At 36.2% G+C, this 21017-nt stretch overlaps 1 protein-coding gene and 1 pseudogene across 1 annotated transcript; one reads left to right on the plus strand and one right to left on the minus strand.

Moving 5' to 3' along the window:
• Positions 1–585: 585 nt before the first annotated feature.
• Positions 586–948, minus strand: LOC143572408 (14 kDa proline-rich protein DC2.15 pseudogene; annotated as a pseudogene).
• An 11134-nt stretch (positions 949–12082) lies between these two features.
• Positions 12083–12897, plus strand: LOC143572409 (uncharacterized). Its single transcript, XM_077057581.1, has 2 exons — positions 12083–12431; positions 12473–12897. The coding sequence occupies exons 1-2, from the start codon at positions 12083–12085 to the stop codon at positions 12895–12897; spliced, it is 774 nt and encodes a 257-aa protein (XP_076913696.1).
• Positions 12898–21017: the final 8120 nt, after the last annotated feature.

Consider the following 21017-nt stretch of genomic DNA (forward strand, 5'->3'; position numbering starts at 1 on the left):
GGGTTGGTGGACCTCTTAACCCTCCCATGGTCCGCCATTGTATTGTACTTATTTGCATAACAAATTCTAGAAAGATTAAATGGTTGTGGCTTGATGGGGAGGGAGGAGGTCAAGGAAATAGATCAATGTATTTTTTGTGATAGTGCGTGAAGAGTGTGTAATTGTGACCATAGTTAGGAGGTGCGAAGATGGAAATAAACATATAAATTACTAAACTTTTTTAATAGAAAATATATAGACATGCACATGTAAATTCATTTGATTTATAACTAATTTAGGGCTTACAAAAATCATGATAAAGAAATCATGATTAAGAAATCATTACATCACACAGGCCCAATTATTGACACAAATATAACATGTCCTCAATCCAGAAAATAAAAAACAATAAGAAGCACAATGCAAACCACAAAAGAAAGCCCTAATTAAGAACATCAACATTAACAAATTCACAATCTGAAATAAAAATAGAACCCATACGTTTAATAAATCCCATTTCCATTTTCGGGTTTCGATATGTTAAAAGAAACCCGAATATTAAAAATGATGAATTAGTTAAACGAAAGCTTCTACTGTGTCGGATCCTTATTCGCACTTGAACCCTGGTGGGAGGGTCTTGCCACAAGCATTCACCAACAAGCTAAGTGAGAGTGGGACATTGAGGTTGATTCCAAGGATGTTAGCCTTAATGGCAGTGCAAAGACAAGCCGCGACTTCCAAATCAACCAAACCTTCAAGTAATGCACAGCATTTGCTCGATTCAGGGGTCCCGACCACAATATTAACCAAACCTAGAACGTCGGCACATACTCCAAGCTTCAGTGTGTCCCTAGGGCAATAGGGGTCTGCTGGTGGACCCTTTGGTACACATGTTGGGCATGCATTTGAAAGTGTGACGGTGAAGATGAGGAAGAAGATGAAGATACTAGTAACTGAGTGAGTCGCCATGGCTAGCCAAAGACATAAATGTTACTAGGGTTTCTTCAAGAATATGGTGACCTATTGAAGGGGAGGGTGTGTTCTATTTAAAGGGAAAATATGAGGTTCATTGTTTACCACTAGATAAATCCATATGTTTGCTGTATATGATTGTATTATTTTACATATATTTTGTGCATAGTACAAAGTTTTACCATGTTACAGTCATCATCCTATCTTAAAATTGTTTAATAAACAATTACTATTGACAAGAGGACTTTCAGCATTGGTAAAATGGCTGGCATTAATTTGTGTGAGAGTGAAGACTCTACTAACGGATATGCAACAACCTTTGTTACGAGGTTGAATGTCCATTTACTAGCGATCGATGAATGTGTCATAAAATATATTTTTAAAGAATAAATGGTGGCTTATTTGCAATATAGAAAAAAAAAATCATATACACCAGGTTTTAAATTTAGCCATTCTTGGTAATTAGAGGCGGATGATGTCCCTTAAAAACTTTTTTCACTCGTTTAAATCACGAGCCCCCCCCCCCCCCCCCTCACACCACCACCACCACCACCACCACACACACCCCAAATAATCTTGCAATCACCCCTCTTGCACTTTCTAAACCAAGCCCTAATTAAAACCAAATTAGATACTTACAATTTACAATTTGTCATATTGGTTGGAAGGATAAGATCATAATAACGTTGTATAATTGGGAACCAAACAGGTTGTAACTTTTGTAAGGTTGTGTAAGTTGCTTTTCATATCAAATTAATACATATTGCCATTTCTTGCCAATTAAATTTTAGATGATTGATCAGTCGTTATTAAAATGTTATTCATATCTAGTATATTTTTATTGAATGACCAACAAACAGATAATTGGCTACGTACTTCGTAACGGGTGACTCAATAGCAATAGATCACTATCACATGACCCAACCTAGTTGTACGGAACCTTTAAGCACCTACAAGTTATCTTCAGGTCTGGAAAAACCCACCCGTCCAAAGGCTCACTGGTGGTAAACCCGAACACCCTCAGAATTGAATCGGATATCACAAAGATCACGGTCTTCCTTCATTGAGCCACTCATACATTTCAAAGTGTTGTGTGTGAAGATCAAACTTGGGTCTCTATTAAGAAATTTAGGCTTTCTACCACCACATCACATCGCAAAAAGCTAAAGAATATATATTTTATCTAAACCTCTTTCAAATTTAATTAAAACGTGTTTGAAAACATTTTATAAGGTTGTCTACCTTTAGGCTTTAGGTATGTTCCCATCTCGATAGAACATATTAATATGCATTTAATTAATTGGAGAAATATAATTTTTATACTTTCATATTTTGTTACCCCTCAATATAATTAGAAACGTGTATAATTATGGTCATGTTGTGTTAGGACGTTATGTTATGTTAGGACGATGAATTACGTATTAAAAATAATTCTAATATATACATTTAGTCATTTAGTGTCTATACCTTGTACTTGATTTTGATAGTTAATAAAATAATAAAATATATAAAAAAATCAAACTTTTCAAACATGTATAGAAAAAACAACATGTGATCATGCGCTCTTCTTCTATGCCAAAGAACTAATGTTTGTGGTTTGGTAAAAATCTCCATAAATTGATCATGCATTTCGTTTAAAACAATGCCAAATAGAAAGGTTATCAACGCATTAAAAAAATGGGGAACTTGGAAAAAGCCGATAATAGTATGCAATATCAATTTTAAACTGCAAACTTTTTTTCACGCTTGAAAATTGATAATGTGTTAGCTTTTCAATATTACATCCTTCATACATGTAAAAACCAAAAAAAACTTATTTATGCCGTCTCATTATCTTTACATAAGTTAATTTGTAACTTCTAAGTGATCTGGATTGTTGAAATGATGATATATATGATTGTAATATGTTGTAACATAAGTTTAGTAACTAAAGGGCTTATAGTCTAATGATATTAAAATATATATGAAAGATATTTCGGCATAATGTAGAAGAAAATCTATAAATTTAGAAGTAGGATTAATTGATGAGTGTGTTAGCTAGTAAAAGAATTACATTTGTAGTAAACATTCAAATTAAATGTTTAAATTACGATTTTATCTTACAATTGTTTTTCTATAAAATTTAAATAGCAATAAAATGACATGACATTTAAAAGTATTATTATATACAATATATTAGAGCTTTACAATAAATAGCTGTTTTATTATTTGTAAAAGAAATCTCTAAATTTTTTTAGATAATCGTATGTGTTTTTGAGTATAGAAGAGAGAAAATTTCAAAGAGATGAGTAAATTTAGAGAAACATTGTTCACTCTCTATTTATTTTATAGTAATATATTTGAAAGTGCTTGTGAATAAAAAAGAAAAAAAATATAACGATATAAATGTACGAAAACATTATCTGATTGTATATATTAAAGAAAATGCAGTGATTTTCAATATAATTATATTTGAGATTTGTTTGCAATTTTTATCATAATAAATAATATATATTATGTGGATATGTTTTATTTAATTAGTTTTTAATTACCTAGTAGAAATATATCTTTAATGGGGTAATAAATACAACTCAAATTTGATAGTATCAATGTTGTGAAAATCGGTCTAGGAGGCTAAGTATTTGAAGAGTAATCTAGGGATAAACATTTTGTTCTAAATACTCGTACTTGTATTCAAGGTTGTAAAAGTTGTTAAGCGGATCCTATACGACCGACTGAAGAGTTGGGTGTACTCGAACATGATAAATATAAAGAAAATTATTTTTTTGGATATTATGTACATGTCAGGTATCATTAGTTTACTAATATGTATAACAAACGGTTAATATCAATATAAATAAGATAAATACATTTTTAAATAATAAATTATTCTGAAAATTATGATTCTTTAATTAAAAAATGATATATTTTTTTTAATATTATAGAAATACGAATTATGTTTTATTTTTTTTTTAAGTCAAAATCGCCCAAGTTCACCGACTAGATGCAATTCTAGCAGAGGTTGACCACATTTGAGCGATTCTTAGTAACTAGGCGGAGTTAAAGAAACTCGCCTCGGCGACATACCTTGTAACGAGTACTCGACCTTGTAAACCTACTTTTACAGCATTGCTTGTATCCGTACCGTACACGTACATGTACTTGTACCCGTACCGATTTAGCCTATTCGATGCGGTATTGGTACTCGTTTTTGTTGAATTTTGGTACATGTACAATTGGGTATAGGTACGGGTACGTTTGGTATTTTGTACATGTTTGGAATATAGAGGGGGTTTAATTGGGATTCTTCATATTTAATATATAAAATAAATTCTCCAACCATGTTATTATTAATCAAGTACCAAACGTTTATTCAATATTAAATAATATAACATCCAAAACTCGAACCAACAAACAAATTACTTAAATTCGTCGACCAAATTAAGGTTCTTCAAGACTATCTTATCATTAAATCTACGACTAATTTGATACTTGTACTAATTTGGTACCCGTCACGTACCTGTGCAAGTACCGATACCTCATACCCGGACTAATTTAGGTTGTTTGTTACTCATACTGGTTTCAAGATCATCGATGATTTGGAAATAAAAAAGCAAAGTGGTACAAAAACGGGCACCGTAACGAAATACTTGTACCAATACCCGTATCATACCAAAAAATTTGGTGCGAGTATTAGTATATGTTTTTATTAATTTTTGGTACGGGTACAGATACGGGTACGAATACAAGTACTGTCTCAAGCTCATACCTAGAGTACTCCCAGAGTACCCTTTATCTAGGCTGAGTACTCGACAAGTAATTCCTAAATACTCTTTAGCTAGATCGAGTACTCGCAACTTTTCAGTCAAACCATCTAGCAGTGTCTAGCGACTGATCTGCAACTATGAATAGCACATCGGGAATAACATGTCGAATCGTGGAAGCATCTTGTACATGCGTGTTTGAAAAATAACTGTCATCTAGCTATTTGTTTTTACTTTCGAAATATAAGGATTATGTTCTACCACACATTGATCAGACCTCCAATGAGCCACACACTTCTCGTACCAATAGTTTTCATATTTTAACCTTTAACCATACAATCAAGTTTTTATATATTATATTACTTAAAAAAACTGGTTAACATATAAAATTTAGTTACCAATAAAACAAGGCTAAAAAATGAAATTATCACCTAAAAATTACTACATATTTTATCTCACTAAAAGGTAAACTATTCATCAATAACCTATATGTGATTTGTTAAAAGAAACATCAAAAATTTGTGTATGAGATGTAATTGTCATATTTTTGATGTTTAACACTAATTTTCGTTAACGTTTTATTTATAACGAATCAAAAACTACTCGCATAATTTACTTAAAGACCATCTCTAACGAGGGGGCTTACAGACATCTCCTCTCACTCACTTCACAAGTCGTGTCTTACCTAACACTCATCCCTCCATTTTCATGGATATGGGCGGATTCAAGCCTATGTCTTTTGTTAGTGATTTTAATTGTGTCATTATACTATTTGGATAATCATGATTTACTTGATTAAAAAAATCATAACATCATGGAATCTTGAATGTACTTACGAGCGAAACCCTTAGAACATGGAGGTTTCCAAGGGGCACCACTCTATTGGAGTCCAAGGGCAACACTCATGACAATTCCATTGATATAACTGCCAAATTGTTGGCAGTTGTAGCCGATAGTTGTATTGTGATGGTTCATCTTAATCATTGTGTTGTTTCAAATTCTTTTTACAATGGTTATGATGTCTATTTTTAAAAAGTAAATAAACAATTTCATTTTAACATAATAAAATCTCGTTCTAGCATAACACATTATCTTATACGATTATTGATTTGGTGTACAGACAAATACATTAATCCGAAGGTGATTTACATGATCCGAAAAGTTTAAATTTAAACTTAAATACGAAACCTACTCTACGCCTTTCTCCCCATCTCACACGCCTCGTCCAAACGCATCCTTCACCACAGGCTTCACGACCGCCCTCCACCAATCCTTGTGTCCATCAAACCCGAATGTGTCGTTATAGATGGTCTAAGAAAATTAGAAACACGTATACCAAAACCAAATAGAATATAAAATCGTGAGTGGACATTGAAAAGGAAATGTGTATAATATTTTTCTAAAGAAAAAAGAAAAGAAACTTGTAGACCACATAGAGATATTGATGCATGTGATATTGCAATAAATGAAGGGAAACATCCAAAGGCTCCACAATAAACCAGTGGCACAAGGGCCCCCCATATATTACAACCCGTGATCGAGTACCCCTAACTAATACAGTAGCTTATCTGGTCGATATGGGTCAATCAAACTTTTGCAAAACAAAAATAATATATATGTGATGTGTATGCATGTCGGACATAATATAAGTTTAAAGGGTTCTTGGATTTAAATAGTTTTAACTTTCAATTGACACGTCAGTTTTCCCTCAACATTCAACATCCTTTAACATAGTCATATACAGTGGCGGCCCAATATTTTTAGAGGCTTAAAGCGGATTAAAATATATGAGGCTTTTTTCCAAAAAAAAATATAATAATACTTTTTTCCTTTTCAAACCTAACACGTCGAAATTTGATGAAATCAACCAATATGATTTATATGGGACATTGTATTAGTTACTCCAACTCAAATTCCACCACTTAGCATAAGCCAACTAATGAACTTAGAGGATTCAACCAAGGAAAAAGTAAGCCAAAAATCAACTAAGCAATATCAAGCATATTCTGACAAAAATCAAGCATAACTTTAGCAACAACGGAAACAAATGAAATGAAACCTTAAATCATGAAAATGAAAATTGAAAGATATAAGAAAAAAAAACATACTTATAAAACCTTGACTCATGAATGTCCAACGATAGTGAGTTGTGAGGTTCGATAGACTTTGAAACTATAGGTGTTTCTCGTCTCATTTCTCAAAATCAAACTCAGTGATGTATATAATAAAAAATAATGCAATATTTTTAAATACAAACAATAAAAAAACTAACAAATAAAGTCTCTTTTCTAATTATATAGGAACAAGTAATTCATAAAAGTAATATTCCCTTCATGTATGGTATATATTGTCTTCTATGCAGCTTTATTAAAGAATAATTTATCAATAAAATATACAAAGAACACAACATTTTATATATTGTCTAGAAAGGCATGTGAAACTATTAGAAATTAGAAAATTAGGAAAATTATATTACATAGTATTTTTGGAAGTAAATTAAATAAAAGAACTAGGAAAAGGAAATTTACTAGAAACCAGCAGGATTCGAACATATGTTTCCGTGGAAAAAAAAAAGGCACACGTACCATTGCAATATCAACAACTTATTTGATAAGCATGTTGAGTAATTAATAATATGAACATTAAATATATTAATCTTTATTTCAAAAAGTGGATCTTTAAATTTTGGCCGGCCCTGATATCATTTTTATTTTTAATATCTTAAATATATATATAAACGAAAACTCCTTATTTTTTTTCTCAAGCCACCATATTGCATTATTTATAAATGATGGTTTCTCATGCATTGGATCCGAATTCACGGGTATGAATCTCACCAAATTCAGATAGCCATTAAACGGGTTATAACACATCTCAATATATTAAAAATTAATCTCACCAAATATATGATATAAAAATCCTATAAAGTAGGGATATAATAAAAATTAATATCTAACTATTTTAAAAAAAAGATATTATTTTTAATTATGAAGCAATTTTATAGTAAAAAATAAACGGGTCATGGGTCTCATCAAACCCAGTGTAAGGCCCCGTTATCGGTGCCCTACATTGAACGTTGGATTTACTCATAAACATAGTTCTAAATATCAGAGTTAATTAAAACTTTGTCTTAACAAATATTCAAGTCGTTTAAACATAAAACATAGTCTTTAAAATAACATAACATTTCCTTGAGATGCCAGCATCTGCCATGTGTCCTCATCAAGCGACCTGCCTCATCCTACTCACATGCGTGCATACTAAAGTGAGTTCTAGTTAAACAATTAACTTACTTTTCATACATATATATATGTGTGCCCGAAGGTACGCCTTACATACTTAACATGTTCATCATTCATACATATACATTCATAACAAACCATACGTTATAAAGAGCATTTCGCCCTACATTCCTCGGATATTATTAGGGTCTGGTGCCCTCCATCCTCGGATATTATTAGGGTCTGGTTGCCCTTCTTCCTCGGATATTATTAGGGTCTGGTGCCCTCCATCCTCATATATTATTAGGGTCCGGTTACCCTTCTTCCAAGAAACCATACCATCACACTTTCCTTTCATATTTACGTAATTTCGTACATATAAATACATTCGTATATCATTCATGCATTATATCATACTAGGCATACTACACATTACCTCCCCTAGCGATACGTACAATATCTGAAGATCGTTCACGCATCGACAAGCATTCATTCATGACATCAATATAATAACTATCACATCAATCATACATGGCATACACTTACCACCTAAGGTAAGTGTATTAACTATCACATCGAGTATGTACACAGCCCCGAAAACATAACAAGAAAATGGGGCTAGAAACTCACCTGGATCCTGTTTCGCTCTCCGTTAATCGTTATCCCTTTCTTTAATTGTGCACGGCTAACTGTTATATATGTGTGTGTGTGTGTGTGTGTGTGTGTGTGTGTGTGTGTGTGTGTGTGTGTGTGTGTGTGTTAATTAACTGTATAATTAATTACGTCGACATTTTGATTAACCAACGTATGGTCTAAGTTGGGCTCATTTGTTTAGCTCACGGTAATGAGCTAGTTTTGTTTTAAATTAGGATATGGCTTAGCATCTTATGGGTTTAGTTAGGTCAGGCCCAACCGCCCATAAGGCATCTGGGCCTACTGGAATCAGGCCCAAAGCCAAACAGAAAACTGAGTGGCCGAGAACTCAAGGCAGAGAACCCCTGCTAACCGAGAGCCCATATTTGACCGAAATCCCATGTTTGACCAAAAACCCAGGTAACCGAGAACTCAGTGGTGCATGACCGAGAACTCAAGTCACCGAGAACCCGCGTTGACCGAGAACCCGTGTTGACCGAGAAGCCGTGTCTGATGCTTTTAGGTTCTATTTTCCTATCTTATTCCTTTCTAGGCTCAGGTAACAACTTTTAACCACCTTTTTCCGGTCTCCCTAACTGTTTTACACCCAATATTGTTACATCATCAAGATCTAACCCATTTTAGGCATAAAGCTTAAACCTTTATAGTTTTAAAAGGTTCTAGGCTAGATCTAGGGTTTCCTTTATGAACCGTACATAACCATAAGTCCATTTTAATCATCAAGTTTGCAACTTTATGGCTTGTCTAGACCCGATCTACTCTAGCGTTCAATTTCATGGCTAACCGTTAATAAAAACATAAACTTTAAAGATCAAGATCATACCTTTACTCGTTTTAAAGTTACAGTTTTGCTTGGTTATGAACTACAATCTTGTATGTTGTTTGTATATCAAAGGTTTATCAATATTTAGCTTGGCTTGTCCTTGGATCTTCTTCTTCCTCTTGCAGCCGTGAATGGGAGAGTGTGTGTGTTTTATGGTGTAGGCAAAGGTGTGGAATGGATGGAAATGGAAATGATTAGGGTTTAAGGGGTATTTATACTCTCTTAAGCCCATGGACCTAAAGCCCATCTTTCCTTTTTGGTCCATAATTAATTCCATCTAATTAGCCTACTTTCATTTTCATCTTTCTTATTATATTATTTATTTATCAACTCAAGTAAACTTTCCCATCCTAATAAACAATATATTACATGTTATTATTTGAAATTTTGGGATGTTACAAGTCTTCCCTCCTTAAAGAGGTTTCATCCCCGAAACCTAACTATTACATAAACAGGTTCGGGTAAAACTTGTGCATCTTATCCTCAGCTTCTCAAGTGGCGTCCGATCCCTTGCGATGCTTCCATATCACTTTCACTAAGGGTATAACCTTGTGACGAAGTTGCTTCTCCTTACGGTCAACAATCTCTATTGGTTTCTCAATGTAGTTTAATCGTTCATCAACCTCAATATCCATTAATGGCACGTGAGACGTGTTATCAAGTAGACATTTTCTCAGATGAGAAACATGGAAGGTTGAATGAATTCCTTCTAACTCTTCGGGTAACTCTAGTTTGTAAGCCACTTCACCCACACGATCCATAATCTTAAACGGTCCAATGTATCTGGCACTCAACTTTCCCATTTTCCTAAAACGGATAATTCCTTTCCAATGAGAGACTTTGAGCATCACATTGTCACCAATGTTATGGACCATGACATATATATCCTGTCACCCAAATAGTAGCCGTGCTTGTATTCGATTCCTAAAACTTAAAAACTTCGATCCGACATCTTACATTCTATGTAGGGGTGTTCTTCGGGTTTCAGGTTTTTCCAGTCGGGTTCTTCGGGTTTCAAAGTTTTAAATCCATACCCGAAACCCAACCCAATTCTTTCACGGTTTCTTTGGGTTCAGGTAATTCGGGTTCGGGATTTTTCGGGTTGGATTAATCGGGTTTCGAGTGTTTTAGAAAATATAACAACATTGTTAAATTTAAATGGAACATATTCTTCTTTACTCGTAATGTAAAGAAACCAATAACAAAACAAAAATAAACCGATAAAACATGCTAAAAAGAATAAAATTTAACCAAGTTCAACCATAATAAACAAGATCAACATAATCATCTTCAGTATGTCGTGATTAGGGTGTTGGATTATAATTGTATTTAGTCAAAATTGAAACGTTAGTAAACAATAAACAATCAATTCATAATAGTGAATTGAGAACAGTCGATTTAGACTAAATTAGATAACGTAAGTGGCTAAGCTTAACCTAGAATACCTAAATATATATATAGTTTTAAAACTAAAAGTTTATTCGAGTTGACCCGAAACCTAGAATTCGGACCCAAGAACGAACCCGAATTACTTCGGTTCTGGTTTTGGTTAGCCTTACTCGGGTTCGGGTTTATTGAGTCGGGTTGGTTCAGGTTCGGGTATAAGTTTTCTTGGGTTGGGTTTCGGCTAATAGTAACAACTCTAATTCTATGATATTGTTGTAAACCCCCGACTAATGGAGGACCGCTAAATCTTTATCTATACCTGCAACACCAAAGAACGCATGGCAAATCCATAAATCTTGTGAAGCGACTGTTTGTAAAGATATTGTCGGGCGTACATGATCACCTTGCATGTACTTACTGGGCCAAGCATTGGGACAGTTTGCCCACTCCCAATAGATGCAATCAATACTACCAAGCATTCAGGAAAATCCATGTTTTGTTTCATGTCATCCATATAACTTTTGAATATCGTTCCAAGTAGGGTTATGTAAATATTTCTTGCCATATAGCTTAATAATACTTATAAACACTTTCGTGTACCGTTCTTTGGCACATCTGAAGATACTCGTCCAAAACATCACGGGCCGTTTCGTATGCCATATGTCGGATCGCCATAGTGCGCTTTTGTAGATGACTAAAACCTCTTCTCCCTTTCGCCTCCGGAATCATTGACCCGTTCTAACTATGTCTTCGACTATACTTATAAATAAGCGTTCACTCATTCGAAAACGCCTCCAAAAATCTTCACTTATGAAAGTTGCTTTTTCGACAAAGTAGTCGCATACCAACGATCGTGTGCACCTTTACGATCTTGATTCAACGGAGTTTTTCGTGTTAGAGAAGGCGATGTTTGCTCATCACCAAATAAAACATGCTTGATCGTAAACTCCATTGTGTGAAGAAAAAAATCGGCATCGTCGGACGAATAAGAATAATAATTTTATTTTTTGTTTTGGTTTAAATTATTAGCCAATATTTATAGTTACAAATTTATTATGAAATATATTTTGTATAGTTTTTATCTCTTTAGGAGATTGTGATATGATTCTATTTCCATTATTTGTGCATCTATATTTAAAGGGTTATTGTGGAAATCAATGAAAGGGGAAGAATTACGATTCTTAACAAACTGTTATGGTATCACAACCAAGTATTCCTCTCTTCCCTTGACCTAGCAGTCACCAATTCTCTCTCCTTATCCTTTTTCCGACGATCGACAATACCCAACACCACAATCCCGCATCATGACTGATCCCAAGACTGATGCCGCATCCTCATCCTCTGTCTCCGATTCTAAGACTACGGCTTTACATCCCGCGTACTCGGTGACCAACATAAACTCCAAGATCCGTACCCTTGACGGATCTACACTTACCTACTCACAATGTACCAAACTTTTCACCCTTCATGCTATTGCTTATAAGGTCCTCGCCCATATCGATGGAACCGAACCCCCTGCCGACGATAATCCAGATCATGGTTCTTGGAAGGAAATTGACGCGTTGGTTCTCCAATGGATTTACAACACGCTCTCTAAGGAATATTTAATCGGGTTCTTGAGCTTCAAACTACCGCTCGGGATGTTTGGCTCAAGTTGGAAAATATTTTTCTTAACAACAAAAGTGCACGAGCAGGAACATTAAATCAACAATTTTCCAACTTCACCCTTAACTCGTGCTCATCTCTTGCCGACTACTGGCAGAAGCTTAAGGAAATCGCAAGTCAGTTAGGCGATGTTGGCCAACCGGTTCTCGAACCACGGCTTGTTACACAATTGATTCAAGGTTTGCCGCCAGAATACACGGTGGCGGGTGCTCTTATCCATCAACTTGCACCAACATGGGATAATGCATGCACCATGCTTCATCATGAGGAGATGAGGATCAAAAACCAAACCCACATGGGTAACTCTTCCACCATGTTGGCGGCAACTGCCAAATCACCGGACGTGCGGGGGCAACCTTCAACTCAGAACCGGGTTGGCCGTGGATATCAAGGCAGAGGTGGTCGTGGAGGCAGTGGTCAGCGTGGTCGGGGTGGCCGTAATTATCAACAGTAATTGTCATAAAATTGGCAACCAAATTGGAGTGTACCTATTTCTCCATATCCAGCTCAACCCAACTCCCCATACCTAACCCAAAATCAACAAGGCAGATACAATGCGTCTCCTTGGTCCTCATCCAGCCGACAACCAAATGCTACTTACTAGCCAACTCCCCAGGCCCATTACACTAATTATCAACCATCATATAATCCTGTGCGCCCACTGCTCCGGCCCTAATACCACAATCTGGACCGCCTCCTTTTGTTGGGTACTCCGATTACTCGCTCTCGGACTTGGCTCAAACTATGCAACAAGTTAATTTGAACCAACAAGATCTTTGGCACATGGACTCCGGAGCATCCACCCATCTCACCTCGGACCCAGGTAAAATTTCCACTTACTCGTCATCTTTTCCTGTTAAGTCTATTTTTGTTGGTAATGGAAACACAATACCAATACAAGGATCCGGCCACACAACCTACACCGTCCCCAGCAGAACCTACCGTTTAAACAATATCCTTTATGCCCCCCACATTATTAAAAATTTATTTTTGGTCTGTAAATTTAATATTGATAACCAAACTTCTATTGAATTTGATCCTTATGGTTTTACTGTGAAGGATTACAAGACTGGGGCTCACCTCTCCCGCCACGATAGCTCGGGGGACCTTTACCCGTTTACTCAACTGGCGAATCCATCAGCCTTTGTTGCCACCACCACGGACCAATGGAATCGTCGGCTCGGTCATCCCAGAGACAATATCTTAAATTTATTGCGTTCTCTTTTTTCTGTCTATTGTAATAAACCTCGGGTTCAACATTTTGCAATTCTTGTCAATTGTATAAACATACTCAGTTGCCTTTTTATGATTCTTTATCTATTACTTATGCACATTTTGATATCATTCATTGTGACTTGTGGACATCACCTATTTTAAGTAAATCCGGTTACAAATATTATATGGTTCTTATTGATAACTTTACACACTTTGTTTGGGTATACCCACTGAAATATAAGTCCGATACATTCCCCACCTTTTCTAAATTTCATTGTTTCGTCTCCACTCAATTTAACCTTAAAATTAAAGCATTTCAATGTGACTTAGGGGGAGCATTCGATAATAATGAGTTCAAATTTTTTTCCAAACAACATGGCTTTGTCTTTCGTTTTTCGTGTCCTCAAACATCCCAACAAAATGGCTGATCTGAGCGTATGATCCGACGATTAAATGACATCGTCCGAACCCTACTCACCAGGCCAATCTCCTTGCTTCGTTTTGGGTAGAGGCTCTCCACAGTGCCACCTATCTCCATAACATTTTACCTACCAAACGGCTTTTCTATTCAACACCCCACTTTGCCCTTTACCGCCGACACCCGACATATGATCACTTGCGTGTTTTCATTTGCGCGTGTTATCCCAACATTGCCTCCACCCAACCACATAAACTTCACAACCGTTCCATTCGGTGTGTGTTTCTCAGATATCCGACAGAATTAAGCGGATACCGATGTTTTAATTCCGCCACGGGTAAAGTCATCGCCTCTCATCATGTGACCTTCGATGAACTTACATTTCCCTTTCGTGAGCAATCCACGACCCACTCATACACCTTTCTCGATGACCCACCTGCATTGTTTCCGCATAACCCATTTACCTATAGATGTCCACCTACTCTACCTACACCCACTATTGAATCACCCTCGGTTCAGCAACCCTCACCCCTACCCGTAACCCCACATCAAACTCCTCATAGCCCACCCTCCACCCATTCTGAACTAGCCCAGGCCCAACAGCCCCATTCCGTAATACCCCTGGTGGAGTCCACACCTTCCCAGCCCTCTCTTGGTTCTTTCTTGCCAATCAATCCTCCAACCAAATTACACAAAATTCTCCCAGTACTCCTACTGCCACTCAACCTATGATCACTAGAGCTCGCGCCGAAATTACTAAACCGGTCATACGCCTAAACCTACACACCACTACTAACCCTACCATCTCACCCATCCCAAAAACATACGCCATTGCCCGGTCGGATACTAATTGGCGTGGTGCCATGGGAGACGAATTTATGGCTATACAAAAAAATGACACGTGGGAATTGGTGCCACGACCGCATGATCACCCGGTTATTCGTTGTATGCGGCTTTTTCGCCATAAATATCACGCCGACGGTAAATTAGACCGGTATAAAGCCCGACTCGTTGTTAATGGTAAATATCAAACCGTGGGGGTCAATTGTGATGAAACCTTTAGTCCGGTAGTTAAACCGGCTACGATTCGTACTGTACTAAGCTTAGCCGTTTCACGTAACTGGCCTATACATCAGCTTGACGTAAAGAATGCATTTTTACATGGGGATTTACAAGAGACTATTTACATGCACCAACCACCAGGATTTGTGAATCCGAATGCCCCAACTCATGTATGTCGGTTGAAACGGTCATTATAAGGTTTAAAACAGGCGCCCCGAACATGGTATAACAGGTTCTCTTCATATATTCTTGCACATGGGTTTCAAAGTAGTGTGTGATAACTCGTTATTTGTCTACTCTCACGGGGGTAAGCTAGCTTATTTATTGCTTTACGTGGATGATATTATTCTCACGGCTTCTGATCCGGGATTACTTCGTAAAATTATTAATACACTTTATCGGGAATTTGCTATGAGTGATATGGGCGCTCTTCATCATTTCTTGGGTGTTAATGTTACTAGAGATGATACAGGCGGCTTGTTTTTATCACAAGCCACATATGGAAGGGATATTATTGATCGAGCAGGCCTGACGGGGTGCAAGTCGTGTGCTACTCCCGTCGATACCACGACCAAGCTAAGTGCAACGGAGGGTGATCTTTTACTAGGCGGTTCAGATTACAGGGCTCTGGCAGGTGCTTTACAGTATCTCACTTTTACCAGGCCTGATATTACTTATGCCGTTCAGCAGATGTGTCTCTTCATGCATGCTCCCCGTGACAAACATTTGCTATTTATGAAATGAATTATTCGTGATATTAGTGGCACTATTGAGTATGGGATTCAGATATCACCATCTCAAATTGGAGAATTGAAGGCCTATTCGGATGCTGACTAGGGTGGATGTCCGGATTCCCGACGATCCACCTCAGGTTATTGTGTGTTTCTTGGCGATAATCTGATTTCTTGGTCTTCCAAACGACAGCCTACTATCTCCCGATCTAGCGCAGAGGCTGAATATCGAGGGGTGGCTAACGCCGTTTTTGAGACTACGTGGTTACGCAATCTACTTGTTGAACTGCAAGCGCCGTTATCTAAAGCTACTGTTTATTGTGATAATGTTTCAGCTGTCTATTTATCACATAATCCAATTCAGCATCAACGAACAAAACATTTTGAGATTGATATACATTTTGTACGGGAAAAGGTCCGTCTTGGGCATGTTAGAGTTCTCCATGTCCCGTCTGCTTTTCAGTATGCCGACATCTTTACGAAAGATCTATCACGTCAGCTCTTCGAATCCTTTCGTTACCGTTTAATCGTTCATCAAACCACAGCTCAAACTGAGGGGGAGTATTAGCCAATAGTTATAGTTACAAATTTATTATGGAATATATTTTGTATAGTGTTTATCTCTTTAGGAGATTGTGATATGTATCTATTTCCATTATTTGTACATCTCTATTTAAAGGGTTATTGTGGAAATCAATGAAAGGGGAAGAATTACGATTCTTAACAAACTGTTATAAATAGGTTTGTAATGGTTTGAAAATGGTTGAAATGAGTTTGTTTTTTTATTGAAATGTGTGTACATATATTTATAATAATTTTTTTATGTATTTTTTAAACAATGTCGTTGGATAACAGTCAAAAAAGGGAAAAGAGAGGGGTGAGGTGAGTGAGCTGCGTGAGCTTGGTGGCCACCAAGCTCACGCCACACGTAAGCAAAAAATGAGGAGGGGGAGGGGTGCTATAAATTCATGTCACGCGTGACCCGTGCCACATTAGACACCATGTGGAACGACCCACCATCCACCTCACCTCACGCGTGAAGAAAATGGGGTATACCCCCAGCATAACACCTCTATTGATTTTTTTTGTTGTCATTACATTTTTTTAATGATGTGGCATGTTTAAGTTTATGTTTATGTTTATGTATCATTTAAAAAAATAAAACTTGTAGTCCCACATAACCACTTCATTTTTCAACTTTCATACATAACCGCCAACACCACCCACCTAGCCTCCTCCACCTCCATCATCACCAACCACCTCCCCCACCACCACCCACCCGGCCCCACCCACCCGGCCACCCCCATCGCTTGCAACTACCGTTGGTAACACCACCGTTCCCACAAGTTTTTTAAAATAATGCCTACAAGTTCATGCCCCGTTAGTTTGGTCGTGACAAAAGAAAATAAAATGAAAGTTAAAAATGGTGGAAAATGTTTCGTTACCTAGGAATGTTCCTATACCTAGGAATGTTCCTAACAAATAGGTGAAAGTTAAGAGGATTTATATCTAATAACCCTTTAAAAAACATGTATGCAAATGTAACCTCCAAATGAATAAAACGGATAACAATGTATGCTAAATTGTGGGTTCAGTTTACATGGTAGCTAGCTGTCCGCTTGAATTGTTATGCTTTTTTTTTTAAACCGTAGGCCTAATCGTATAAATTACAACCTGCTGAATTGTTTGTTTTGTTTTGATTAGTTGCAGCAAAGCATCACTATCTAGAAGATATGATGCTCTAGTTCTTTGGAGTGTTGACGAGGAGGTTGTTTGTTAGTCCGTCTAAGGAAGTCAATGCTCGTGTTTATTGAGTGCCATAGTATAGATAGATAGGATAAGGATGTTCTTGCATTTACTTTTCACTCTTGTAGTTAAAAAACAATTCCCGCTCTAATGAAAATCAACTTCTTTGGTTCCTAATGAACATTTGAATGATTTTTATTACAACCAGAATGTTGAACTATTTGAAGCAACACAAATAAAAGTTAAGTACATATCTGATGCTACAATCCTGTTAAAGTGTCATTGCTTTTTGAAATGAAACTGAAAGTAAAGATTTTCATTAGTTATATTACAATTACGAATTATCACCAGTTATAATTTGAATTATTAGTATCCCGTCGGCCTATAATTTTAAAAAAATAATGCTCCTTATATTTATAACTAGTTTGATCCTCCCGTGTTATGGGAGTTTATTTAAGTTTTGTTTTAATTGTTTTGCTATTTTATGATGATTTATTTTATTTTAACGTAGTTTGTTTTAATTTAATACACATATATTAGTTTGTTATTATATTTTTTTGTGTTTGAGTATTTTCAATTGAGATGTGTAGGTTTTTTAGTTTTTTAGCGAACAAAAATACACCAACACGAACATGTTATTTTTTTAATGAACAAACATGAACACAAATATTTGTCTAATGAAAAGGGGACGTTGATGTAGTTGACGATGGCAGGTAGTATCAGAAGTTAAGTTTACTATATATAAAGAGAATCCCAATAACCTCTTAAATTTTAAGATGTACCATCAATTATTCAAAAGATACAACACATAATGCATCAAATTATAAGAGTTTAAAGACACTTTTGTCTTTAGGCATATCAATGAACGGTTAACTTCAACTAGGGGTGTGCATGGGTCGGCTTGAGGCGGTTTTGAGCAAAACCCATATCCATAACCGATATGTCGGTTAATGGATAACCATAACCATAATCGACCCGTTATAGCGGTTATGGTTAATTAGTTTTGTAGGTTATAGTGAGTCGGTTATGCGTCGGTTAACCATAACAAAAAAATGTAATTGAACTAAAAAGTTCGGTACCAATTATTAAAAAACAATGACATAATCTAACAAAGTGTATAATCGTTAATATTAATACAAAATATTCAAAAAAAGTTTCACATTATATAATCCAAAAATGAACTTCAACTTAAATTGATAACAAAAGTTGACCAAAAACATCAAAATAATATAATCCAACAACACGCTTGGTGAAAGTTAATCTCAAAAATATTGTTGGTTAAATAAATAGGTCGGTTCGGTTATGACGGTTTTGGAATTATCTTTAACCATAACCAACCCGTATTTGATGGTTTTTAAAATTTCACTAAACCGACCCACCGGTTATGTCGGTTATTGGTTAAAATCGGTTCGGTTAAGTTGGTTATGGTTCGGTTATACGGTTATGACAGTTAAGTTGCTCACCCTAACTTCAACTTTGTTAAAAATTAATTACAATTTTAGCCCTTCAACTTCAATTAGTTTTTGTTAAATTGTAATAACTTACACTTTACCTCTTATTCTAAATAAGCTACTCTCACGACTTTTAAACGACCATAACTTTTTCAGCGTTAATATATTTTTAAGGAATTACACCATAAAACGGGCATTTTATTATATTTAATTTGAGTATCATATTGCTATATTTTATTAATTCTAAACAATATAATGTTACGTGATTATCAATTAGTACCGAAAAAAGGTCGGTAATGTTAGGCTCATGGTGTCACACCACCATCTCGAGTCTGGGCGTGCGGCACGCAGTTGGTACGGATTAAAGCGGAAAATATATTTGCGTGGATTAAAATAATATTAATTACATTAACAAACACGGGATTAAAAAGTTCCCGGTTAGTGTTTACAAAAGATTACTTATTTTATACAAACCACCATTTAAATTTAACATTTAACAAAAATGATCTAAGCCATCAGATCGCCTAGATGTCAACTTCGATTCTTCAAGCGTCTAACATTCATTACCTGTAAAACAATTTGAAAATACGTCAGCAACACATGCTGGTGAATAAGCTGACGCATAAAATATTTTATTTACTTAATTACCCCTCGAGACATAGCTTAGGTCTCGGCCCATCGTGGCTTCGGAATAATAAAGATAAAAACTTAAAACACAATTACAAACTTAAGCTCTACTTGAAACCGCTCAGCAATACCCGCAGCCTTCGAGATTACTTAGCTACCATCAGTATACACATGATTACCCTCTCTCGGACATAACTTAGGTCCGGCCCATGGTGGCGGAGGCATATAACCAGGTGTGGCGCGATGTGCCCACCGTCTAACCACATATGTAAGGATCCAAACAAACGTACACGACAGTCTGAGGGCCAGCGATTACTTTTGTTTATGATGTTTTAGAGATACGTAATCTTATGTAATCAATTTGTTTGACTCGATAATACAAGTTGTAAAAGTTGGACGTATTCACCTTTTGAAAGGATCAGCTTCACTTCATTGATCGGTTCGTCTTTGCTATCTCCGACCTATAGTATGAGTATAACCATTTGTTAATACTTGATCTTTAATCTAGCTTAAGACCTTTAGTCTCTTTTTTTTAATCTTTACCTAGATTATATTTTCTTTATGAACCTTTAGTTTAAAATATTTTTCTCTCTTTTACAAGTTTTAAACTTTAGTTTTATTTGTTTACTTTTCTTAAACACTACGTTTCTTCTTCTTGAAGAAACGTATACTTTAATTATTTACTTATTATTTAAGAAACTTAAATTATAACATCAATAACAAAGATATATTTTACATCACATATTTCTTATTTATATTTTTCTTTGTTATACTTTCTTTTGGTTTATTTTCGAGGTATCGAGTATACCCTCGACTAGGGTTTAAGCTTTTTAATATTTGATAATATTTTATTCGGGAATTATCCCTACCTTGGTTGGCTTATTATTTCTAGACTCTCGGACAACACTTCGACACTTGCACGCTCTTCAAGAATCTTGGTCAACTCTTTTCTTGCACGCAAATCGAGGCATGCCAATCTTCACACTTCGTTGGCACGTACTTCAAGGAAGGGCGTCAGCTCGTCTTGTAGTGGCACGTTCTTCGAGATAATGTTGGTTTTAGACACAGATTACGAGGAGGGTCGGGACACGTTTCTCGAGATAGAGAGAGAATGGGTTTCTAGGGAGAAAAAGAGGTTTGATGTTTGGTGTGATGAAGGAATGGGCTGGTTGGCCCTGTTCATAGGCTGACTCGGGAAGTCGCGATGGTCCAAGAGAAGGTCGTCGTGTATCGCGACTAGTCTTGATGAGTCACCACGTAGCTTTGCCACGTGTGCCACGTGGCTGACGCAGTGCAACGTGGTGCAACGTGACATGGCACGTGT

Source organism: Bidens hawaiensis, unplaced genomic scaffold, assembly GCF_021521415.1.
Source record: "Bidens hawaiensis isolate Kalapana, Puna unplaced genomic scaffold, B.hawaiensis_p1.1 tig00025838_1, whole genome shotgun sequence".
In the NCBI taxonomy this organism is placed as follows: domain Eukaryota; kingdom Viridiplantae; phylum Streptophyta; class Magnoliopsida; order Asterales; family Asteraceae; genus Bidens; species Bidens hawaiensis.

What these genes read in the sequence shown, in the direction of transcription:
- LOC143572409 (XM_077057581.1), top strand. Translation starts at nt 12,083, where the DNA reads ATGACTGATCCCAAGACTGATGCCGCATCCTCATCCTCTGTCTCCGAT. An exon ending in GCTCGGGATGTTTGGCTCAA is followed by an intron (nt 12,432 to 12,472) that starts GTTGGAAAATAT and finishes GTGCACGAGCAG; the next exon opens with GAACATTAAATCAACAATTT.